The 10,702-nt window shown below is 50.1% G+C and overlaps 1 protein-coding gene across 2 annotated transcripts; it reads right to left on the bottom strand.

Moving 5' to 3' along the window:
* Window positions 1-4,887: 4,887 nt before the first annotated feature.
* MYD88 (MYD88 innate immune signal transduction adaptor) lies at window positions 4,888-8,814 on the bottom strand. Of its 2 annotated transcripts, none has more exons than XM_036267157.1 (5): window positions 8,429-8,814; window positions 7,490-7,624; window positions 6,886-7,066; window positions 6,610-6,701; window positions 4,888-6,358 (listed from the first exon to the last, which is right to left on the bottom strand). In XM_036267157.1, the coding sequence occupies exons 1-5, from the start codon at window positions 8,754-8,756 to the stop codon at window positions 6,204-6,206; spliced, it is 891 nt and encodes a 296-aa protein (XP_036123050.1). In that variant the 5' UTR covers window positions 8,757-8,814; the 3' UTR covers window positions 4,888-6,203. The 2 variants fall into 2 exon arrangements, 1 of the variants encoding a protein (XP_036123050.1); XR_004960167.1 differs by having other exon boundaries at window positions 6,249-6,358; window positions 6,905-7,066.
* Between the last annotated feature and the right edge of the window lie 1,888 nt (window positions 8,815-10,702).

Here is a 10,702-nt window from a genome sequence, read left to right as displayed (position 1 = left end):
TGCAAGAATAGTGCAGAGAAGTTCCTGGACCTTCCCCACAATGGACACGTCTTCTTTAACTATAGTATAATACCCAAACCAGGAACTTGACATTGGTACAATGTCTGCACAGTTCTTTGCCATTTTTATAACATGTGTAGACCTAACTAACCATCATTACAACTGAGATGCAGAACTATTACAACACCTTAAAGATTTCTCTCTCTGATACCTCTTTATAGCACACCCACTCCCAGTCCCTCAACCCCAGCCATCCTGAACTCCTAACAATCTCTAGTCTATTCTGCATCTCTATAATCTTGGTCATTTCAAGTAGAATTTCATTTTGATTTATGTATAATGTTTGGAGAGTCTCTCTCGATGTACAGATATTTAGTAGGTGCTCTAGGTATAACACTGTTTGTACATGATATCTAGTTCTGCTTGTCTTGACAGTACCAGTTTTAGTAAGGCATAGAAACCTTTCTTCCCTTTAAGTCCCTTTCCTCTCCCCTATTTATAACTGTCTTAAATATTTTCTCTATATAAAATGCGTGAGGACGCAGGACAGGGGACACGGAACCGGACCTCGTGGGCTTTGATCTTTTAAGGGAAGAGGAAATAGTGGGGACTGCAGAGGTCTTCCTCCCAGGCAGCAGTCACTTCATTTCTCCTTTTTGTTTGTGCAGTTGCTCAAAGCAGACATTGCCACTGTGCTTATCAACTTCCCTAATCTATCCTCCACCAACCACAGATCCTTTGCTTATATCAACAGATAGAATTTAGAAAACTCAAGAGGAGAAGTAAAGCATATTGTATTAACTTATTTTTTACTCTCTTGTTCTTCCTTCTTGATGTTCCAAGATTATTTTTAAACAATTTTTTTTCTTTATTGAATTTTAGAGAAAGAGGAAGGGAGAGGGAGAGAGAGATAGAAACCAATGAGAGAGAACATCGACTGGCTGCCTCCTGCATGACCCATACTGGGGATTGGGCCCACAACCTGGGCATGTGTCCTGACTGGGAATCCAAGTGGCAACCTATTGATGCATGGGTCGACACTTAACCACTGAGCCATACCGGCGGGACCCAAGATTCTCTTTAAATTATTTATATTCTGTTTCAAAAACTTCCTTTAGCTATTTTTTAAGGGTAGGTCTGCTGTTGACAAATTCCTGTAGTTTTTCTAATGCTGAGAATGTCTTGATTTCTTTTTTTTTTTTTTCCCAATTTATTTATTTATTTTTATTGAGACAGAGAGAGGAGAGATTGACTTGTTGTTCCACTTATCCATGCTTTCATTGGTTGATTCTTGTGTAAGCCCACAACCTCGGCGTAGTGGGACGATGCTCTAACCAACTGAGCTACCTGGCCAGGGCTGTCTTGATTTCTTCTTCCTGATTTTCACTGGAAATAGGATTTTGAGTTGACAGTGTTTTCTTTGGGTACTTTAAAAATGTTATGCCACTTCCTTCTGACCTCCATAACTTTTGATGAGATATTTGATATCATTTAAATTGTTTCCCCCCCCCATTTTAGGGCTGCTTTCAAGATACTTTCTTTGTCTTTAGTTTTCAGAAGTTTGACTATGATGTATTTTGGCATGGATTTCTTTGGGTTACCCTGTTTTGGATTTGATCAGATTTTTGAGTGTGTGGGTTTATGTCTGCCATACTTGGAAATTTTTCAGCCTTATCTATTTGAATACTTTTTAAGCTCTATCTTCTTTCTCCTCTCCTTTAAGAACTCCAGTGACACAAATAACAGATCTTTTCTAACAGTCCCATGTATACCTGAGACTGTTCTTTTTTTTTTTTTTTTTTTTCAGTCTATTTTCCCTCTTTTGTTTACATTGGGTGATTTATATTATTCAGTCTTTAAGTTCATTGATTCTTTCCTCTGTCCTCTCCATCCAGTGAGCTTTTATTTTAGGTAGGTGTTTTTTGTTTTTGTTTTTCAGTTCTAAAATTTCAATTTAGTTCTTCATCTCTTGTATTTTTCTGCTGAGACTTTTTTTCCCCCATTTGTTTCAAATATGTTTGTAATTGCTCATTGGAGCATTTTTACACTGGCTGTTTTAAAATCCTTGTCAGGCAATTTCCATGTCAGTGTCATCTTGGTATTAGTATCTGTTGGTTATCCCTCTCATTCAAGTGGAGATTTTCCTGGTTCTTGGTATGAAGAGTGACTTTCTTTTTTTTTTTTTTATCCTCACCCGAGGATATTTTTCCATTTTTTGTACAGATAGAGTGGGAGGGAGAGAGAGAGAGAGAAACATCGACGTGAAGGGACACATCGAGTGGCTGCCACCTGCACGACCAACCAGGGCCGGGGACAAACTGCAACCGAAGTACGTGCCCTTAGCGGGAACCGAACCCGGGTCTCTCCGGACCGCAGGCCGACGCTCTAACCGCTGAGCCAAACTGGCCAGGGCTGAAGAGTGACTTTCAATCCTGGACATTTTGAGTACTATGTTATGAGACTCTGAATCTTACTTAAATCTTTTGTTTTAGCAGGGCTTCTCTGATACCACTCCTTACTGATTAGTGATGCTGAGCATTTTTCATATACTTACTAGTCATTTGTATACCTTTTTGTTTTCTTTCTTTTTTTTGGGGGGGGGGGGACGTGCCCCTAACGGGAACTGAACCCAGGACTCTCTGGCCCGCAGGCTGATGCTCCAACTGCTGAGCCAAACCGGCCAGGGCTGTATACCTTTTTAAGAGAAATGTCTATTCAAGTCCCTTGACCATTCTTTAATTGGGTTGTTTAGTTCTGAATTATATATAAATCTCTCTATATTCTGGATATTGATCAGATATATGACCAAAAATAGTCTTTTTATAATTGGTCTGTTTGAATCAGGATCTAACAAAGTAACACTGTTAGTGTTACTATTTTTCCCATTTTTCCCATCATTATCTGGTGACAGAATCCAGGCCCACTGTCATGTAGACTTGTAGTTTTGTATTTCACTTTGCTGCTGCCCTCCAAAATTTCCTGCTTTCGCCTTTGATTTCAGCAGTGAATTTCCCTATTGAAAAATGAGGGTTTCTGTCCTGGTCAGTTGCTCACTGGTTAAAGCATTGGCCTGTGGACCAAAGAGTTGCGGGTTCAATTTCGGTCAAGGGCATATACCTCAGTTGCAGCTCGTCCTGCCCTGGATAGGGTCATGTGGGAGGCAACCAATCCATGTGCCTCTCTCACCTCACATGGATGTTTCTCTCTCTCTCTCTCCCTCCCTCCCACTCTATCTGAAGATAAATGGAGAAATATCCTCAGGTGAGAATTTTTAAAAAAAGAAAATGAGGGTTTCTCTATTAAAGGTTCCTAGAAGACTAAACCAAAAATTAGAAGAGGAAGCTTTCTGGGTATCTGAGAACCCACTTGTGTGGAGGTGGGCATTGGAGGAAGGAAGGTGTGAGGGGTGTGAGGATCAGATAGGGGTGTGGTGAGCACATTTGAGCTACCAGCCCGGCCTGAGAAAACGGAGGCTTTTCCCATGATGCACTGGTGTTACCCAGAGACTCCCACCCCCACTCAAGACCTGGAGCAGACCCAAGAGTGTCCCCACAGCCATGAATGGCACATGGCAGATCCTGGGGGAACTGCCAGGACCACACTGCAGCTCTGTTTCCTAGGGGACACTGGAGAGGAAGGTCCTGCCCCAGAACTGCCCTGAACACTTGGGGCCTTTCTAGGAATCCCTGAGGGCACAGGGGTAAGGCTGAGAAGCCTCCAGCAGCCAGGAGACACGGTGACAGAGACCACTGATAGAAAAGGTATGGTTGCTGATGTCTGTGCACTCTTCAAGACCTCGTTACCTCTGGGATTAGGGTTATGGGTGATTTTTTTCCTTTATATTTTCCAAATTTTCTTGAGTGAACAGTGAAAAAGTGATATTCTATTTATTTATTTATTTTTTTATTTTTAGAGAAAGAAGAAAGGAGAGAGAAAGATAGAAACATCGATGTGAGAGAGAAACATCAACTGGCTGCCTCCTGCATGCCCCCCACCAGGGACTGAGTCTGCAACCCGTGCCCCCACCGGGAATTGAACCATGACCTCTCAGTCCACAGGATTGAGGTTCAATCCACTGAGCCACACCAGCCGGGCAGTGATATTCCATTCAGATAGAGCAACATGTTTAGGATTCACATAGATATGGCAAGGATGATCATTATTGATAACAACTGAGTATCTCCAACCCCTGGCTGGAATAGGGGTTCGCTGACTCTCCTTGTGGAGCCTAGGAGAGCAGCCCCTGCCCACTGGCTGGGCCAGGGCCCAGGAGCATGGCACAATCCAGGGAAGACTGATTTGGTGGAGGCAAGCAGTCTCCCCAGCATCTGGAGCGGAGGCTGCCATTCCTGGTTCTGCCTGCAGCCCTGATGTGGCCTGGGACCAGTGAGGAGGGCGTCCAGCCTCCAGGAAACCTCTGCCAAACACACAGGAACCTACCCAATGGATCAGTTTCTCTTACCCAGGAGAGCCTTATCCCAGGGTACTGCTTCCAAACTCCTTCCAGACACAAATGAAACCCGCTGTGCACAAAGTAGAAAGCTCTTTATTATAAACCCAGAGTACAGGAGAAATGACACAGGCATTTCTCAAAATGTACACAAAATAGGTGTGAGATACTTGCTTGAAATTGTTTTAAAAATACTCCCCAGCATCAAGGTGGGGATAGGTGCATGGTTGCTAAGCACTTCCTGAAGATGGTGCAGTGAGGGGCCTTCAGTCCCTCCCCAGACTCATGAAGGTGCCTTCCACCAGCCCTGCTGGAGGTGGAGCAAAGACATACATTTTCTTTCTTTTTCTTTATGAAGTTTAGAGAGAGAGGAAGGGAGAGGGAGAGGGAGAAACATTGATGAGAGAACATCAATTGACTGCCTCCTGCATGCCCCCCACTGGGAATTTGGCCCACAACCTGGGCATGTGCCCTGACCAGGAATTGAACTGGTAACCTCCTGGTGCATGGGTTGAGGCTCAACCACTGAGTCACAGCAGCTGGGCAAGACACACATTTTCTATTAGATTTAGGGTCCTGGGATCTGCTCTGGGTCAGAGACCTGAGATCATGATATTTTCTCCCCAAAGGAGAGCTGGAGGTTAACTAATGTAGAAATCCCCCAGAGAGAGAGGGGAAGCGGTTGTCTGCCGCTGACTTGCTGTGTGAGTTCAAGCAGCTCTCTTCCTCTCTCTGTGCTTCACCGAAGGGGTACATGCTGGCTTATTGGGTCCTTTCTAGAGACTGGTTCCAATGAAGTGGGGAAAAAGAGAAAAGGAATACAAGAGTATTTCATCTTTATCTATGGCTCGACCCCCGCAATGGTGGGACCATCTCACCCAGCCATACCTGGGAGCTGTAACTGTACCCAAGGAAATGTGTGCATGGAGGTGCATGTTTGTGCGTGTATATGTGCCCACAAGCTTTGGGGCAGGAGGCTCATATGTGGTCACTGTTTGTAAACTGGTCCCGCAAGCAACTTTGTAAGGCAGTCAAGGTACAAAAGGTTGGTAGGAAAGCTGTCTGTGGTGGCCCAGGGAGGAAGGTTTCTTGCTTACCCCACCATGGTGACCCAGCCTCAGGACCCAAACCCGATGGGGGCTAGGCAGAGCTGAGAGTGTGACCACAGGCACCTTGACGGGTTGAAGTGAAAAGCAGCCCCAGGCACTTACAGGACTTGTCACACTGAAGGTGGGAAGAGGCTGAGAGGAATCTAAGAGGTAGACAGAGGTGAACTTGTGGGGGAATCATGCTCAATGGTGGGATCTCCCTTTGCTAGGCCAGTATCTACACCATGGGGCAGGAGGAAGTGGGATGTGAGGTGGGGTCCCAGCAGTAACCAGCATATGACCCCTGCAGCCAGCTCTCTCTCAGTAAAGATCTGTCTCCCCCAGAACAACACTTCATTTCCCACAGTGATTCGAACACAGCTACTACTGCCTGTTCTCCCCACGCTACTCAGTTCTCAGGTGGAGAAACTGAGGTCTAAGATGACGGCTCCTCGGGGCCTCCTCGCAGCCCCAGCAGGCGCATCCACTTGCAGCCACTGGTTCCACACAGAAGGCGAGATGTGATGTCCAGAAATGTCCAGTGGCTGCAGATGTGCCTGTGGAGTTGGCAGCTCGAGGAACCCCTACAAGTGCAGAGGGAGACAGGGGCGGAAGTGCAAGTACAGGCAGACAGACGCACTTGCACCCAGGGTCCGGGGCAGTCTTCAGGGCAGGGACAGGGCTTTGGCGAGGCGAGTCCAGAACCAGGACTTGGTACAGGGGTTGGTGTAGTCACAGACAGTGATGAACCGCAGGATGCTGGGGAACTCTTTCTTCATCGCCTTGTACTTGACGGGGATCAGTCGCTTGTGATGGGCACCTGCAGGCCAAGGGGTGCAGAGCTGGCACCAGGCCCTCTTCCCACAGTGGGGTGGGACCAGTCCCCAGCCCAGGGATTAACAACAGCCCTTCCTCGCCTGAGCATCCCTGGCACATATTCAGCCACACGAAAGGCACTCAGGTGTGCAGAGACCGGAAGGAGTTCCTTCCATGGTCCTTGGTGAGGGAAGGCTGGCATCCTGAAGCCCCCACCCACCCACTCTTCTGTGGCAAAGGAAGGACTGAGCTTACCTGGAGAGAGGCTGAGTGCAAACTTAGTCTGGAAGTCACATTCCTTGCTTTGCAGATAATCATCTGAGACAACTACCACCATCCGGCGGCACCTAGGGAAGAGTGGCAGGCTGCAGGGACTGTGCGACCCAGTTCAGCATACTCTCAAGGGATGGCCTTGGGAGGAGCCCACCGTGCCCAGGCTAGACAGGGCCCAGCTGGGAAAAATCCCAGCAGCTGGATCCCTGAGCAGGGCTTTCTGTGCCCACCCCCTCGCCTCCTGGCCACCCAGCCAACCTCTTCTCAATGAGCTCACTGGCAATAGACCAGACACAGGTGCCAGGCAGGACATCGCGGTCGGACACACACAACTTCAGCCGATAGTTTGTCTGTTCCAGCTGCTGGATCATCTCCTGTACAAACTGGATGTCGCTGGAGCAGTAGCAGATAAAGGCATCAAATCGCTCAGGCATTTTCCCTGGGTGCAGACCATAAGGGTGATGGTCAGAGCTGTGTTGGAAGGCTGGGGAGAAGCCCAGCCGGGAGCCCCAGCCTAGGTGACCCTGGTTCTGATCCTATACAAACCCTGAGATAACACTACTCAGGGAAAGTGCTATTTCAAGGAGAGGAAAGATGAGCACCTTCCCCCCTCCATCCCCCCCCCCCCATCCTGGGCCAAGCCCTGGGTTGACCCTGAGACAGACACGTCATTTCATGAGCATTTCACACTCACCCAGAGGTAAGACTATTATTATTTCCATTTCTTGGGAGAAGAAACAGGCTCAGAGAGCTTAAGTGACTTGCCCAAAGTACCACAGTTCATCTGCTTTCAACAATCATACTCAAACATCACAATGCCCAATGGCCCACCTGGATCAGGGAAGCAGTATTAGGCCCTTACCCATGGGGTCATCAAGTGTGGTGATGCCCATCAGTTCTGCTGTCCGTGGGACGCTGCTGTCTACAGCGGCCACTTGTAAGGGCTTCTCAGACTCCTCCTGTTGTTGCTTCAGAATGTACTTTTGGCAATCCTCCTCTGTGGGGGAGAGACAGTGTGGCAGGCTCCCCAGGGGTGCCCCAAGTCTCTGTCCACAGTCAGGATCCAGCCCCGGTCCCGCCTCCCTGGCAGTGTTATGCTCTAGGGTTTCTCCAGCCCACTGGTGCCACCCACGGTTTGACAGCTCTGAAAAGTTGAACTCCCATCTGGCTCTGACTATCCCAAAGGCTCGTCAACGGTGTTATGGCCATCTGGGAAGCCATCAAAGTCAGGTTTGTATCTTTCTGTCCTTTGCCCTGGCCACCCGTCCTAGGGCTCCTGAACCCAAGGTCTGCTTCTTCTAGAATCCACAGGTAATGTGAACAAGGGGCTGGGCATGCAAGAAGGGCTCAGGAGACCCAGTGGTTACATGTATGAGGGTAGAGGCTCCAACCAACCAAGGTGTGCCTGCCTGTCTGTGGGCAACTATGTGGGAAGTGGCACATTTCCTAGGGACCTGAGGATACTAAGACTGTCAGTTTTCAGTCCCTCACCTGCCCTGTTGCTTTAAGCAACCCAGACACCCCCACAGAGGACCTGGATTCTGACTCCTGACCCTACAGGAAACCCTTTGCCTAAGCTGTTTCCCTTCGTTCTGTGCCTCTCGGGGCCTTCACCTCCTTTCTCCAGTCTCTCCCATCCTCGGTACTGAAAAAGGGAACTGATCCCGCACGGTTTCCCCTCTGCAGGCCGCTCCCCCACCCCTCCTGGAAACGAGGGCCGCCTCGGGGAGACTGCTTGCTGAGGCCGGCGAAGGCCAGCTCCCCCATCCCCGGGTATGAGGCCGGCCGGGGGCGTCCTCACCGATGCAGGGCCCCAGTTCCTGCAGCACGTCGTCGCGGCCCAGCTTGGCGAGCAGCTCGAGCAGACGGCCCACCGAGGCGCCGGGTCGTCCCTGCCAGTCGTCCAGCAGTCTGCCCGTGGGGTCGGCGTGCTTCTCCAGGTGCCGGATCTCCAAATACTCGAAGTCCATCTCCTCTGCCAGCGAGGTCCAGTCGGCCGCCACCTGCGTGCGCACGTTCAGGAACAGCGACAGGCGGCGCCGCACTCGCACGTTGAGCGCAGCCAGGGGCAGGGAGGACATGGAGGGCGCGGGGGACGAAGACCCCGCGTCCGGGACTGCCGCAGCCATGGCGGGCCGGAGTGGAGCTTCCGCACTGTGGAGTCGGGTCTCCGGCCCGCACTTCCTCCTTCCCTCCCGTCCCGGCTCCCCCGCCCCGCCCCGTGGGTTTCACTTTCCGAGAAGCGCCGCCCAACCCTTCAATCTGGAGCACGAGCCGAGGTGCAGAAGTGGGGGCGCCCCGCCTCTGCCCTCGGGGGACCGTGTGTGCAGGATGAGGAAACTGGGGACCTGTCTTTTGAGGTCTGGGGAGATCCACCGACCTCTGCTCTGGGGTCTGGTGAGGGCCGCGGCGGGGATGCCGATCCTCCCTCGCGAGTTGTAGGAAACAGGGGCCTTGCTGTTTGGGAATTGGTGGAATCGCATCTTTCCAGTGGGGATCTGAGGGGTTCCTGCAGTCCTGCCCTGGAGGCTGGTGGGGGAGGCAAGGACTGTGTGTGCCTCTCTCTTGGGAACACGCAATCCCACCCGGAAGAGTAAGGGGAGTCCCCAGCTATACACCCAAAGGTAGAGGTGGGAAAATGCCTTCTTGCCTCCTGGAGTCTGAGTCATGCCGTGGCTCTGCTCCCGAAAGGTGTAGGGCACAACCCTCCCCTCCCAGGTTGGGGGTAACAGGGCGCCCTGCCCTTTGGTGTCTGGGGGAAACGCAGTACTACCATCTAGGGCAACAATTTCTGTGTGCCGCAGGAAGCACACTGTTGTGCCACCATCATTTTAAAAACATGCAATACCTGACCCATTTAGTTGCATTGACCCTTTTCCCCTAGATTGTAAAAAAAGAAAAACAAAAAGCAACTGCCAACACAATAGTCGTCTGATGTGAATGAATCAAAATTATACCTTTTGTATGTGTGTGTGTGTGTGTGTGTGTGCGCGCGCGCGTGTGTGTCAGATCGCAAAAAAATACAGTTTTTGGTGTGCTACAGAATTTTAGTGATCAGTTTATGTGTGCCATGAAGACGAAAAAGGTTGAAATCGTTGCTCTAGGGAAACACATTGCCATTGGGAATTAAGGGGGCACCTGGCCTTACTCTTTAGGATTGGGGGAGACTCAATCCTGACCTGGGGAGCTCTGGTTCATTCATTCATTCTATAGGTTTTTACAGATCACTTTCTAAGTGTCAAGCATATTGTTGGCACCATGGATACAAGGTCCCTCCCTGCTTTGATGGAGACCCCAGCCTAGTAATGAAGATGGACATTGATCAAATCATCCCAAGTGACTGTAAAATTGGTAATTTAAAGAAGTGTATGGTGTGCTCTCTCAGATAGGGAGCTTGTCACATCTGGGCACCTTTGTACACTCCATTCTCCTGCCGCCTCAGAATCCCACATTCCCTCTATCTTCTGGACAGACTTTCCAGGAGAGCCCAAGCACGTCCAGGTGGGTTCTGGGGCATCTCAGAATTATTTAGGTCCTGCAGTTTTTATTTATTTATTATCCTCATGAAGGGCATTTTTGCCTTTATCTTCAGATAGAGCGGGAGAGAGAGAGAGAGAGAAACATCCATGTGAGAGAGACAGACACATCCAGTGGTCGCCACCCACACAACCCCAACGGGAGGGGACAAACTGCAACCGAGCTATGTGCCCTTAGCGGGAACCAAACCGGGAGTCTCTGGTCCCTGGGTCGATGCTCCAACCGCTGAGCCAAACCTGCCAGGGCTTAGGTGCCACAGTTGAGGTGCTGGGATCCAGGAGACAGCAGAGAAGGCTTGGAGTGGGGAAGATGGTTTAGAGTCCGAGCCTCCTTCCCGAGCAAGGAGCCGTGGGTCGGGCTCCCGACAGTGCCGCCTTCTGTTTGGCGGCCAGCAGTGGGCTGGATTGTAGGGGAAGGGAACCCGGCAGTGGCGGAGATTTTTTTCGAGATACCAAGAGGGCTCGGGAGTCTTGCCTCAGGTTTGGCACGCGACCTCCTTTTCTGGGCGGGGCTTCAGAAAGGCCCACCTTCTGCTTGG

The sequence above is a fragment of the Molossus molossus genome, unplaced genomic scaffold (assembly GCF_014108415.1).
Source record: "Molossus molossus isolate mMolMol1 unplaced genomic scaffold, mMolMol1.p scaffold_m16_p_18, whole genome shotgun sequence".
Lineage (NCBI taxonomy): Eukaryota > Metazoa > Chordata > Mammalia > Chiroptera > Molossidae > Molossus > Molossus molossus.
This window is presented reverse-complemented; position numbering and strand designations above follow the sequence as displayed.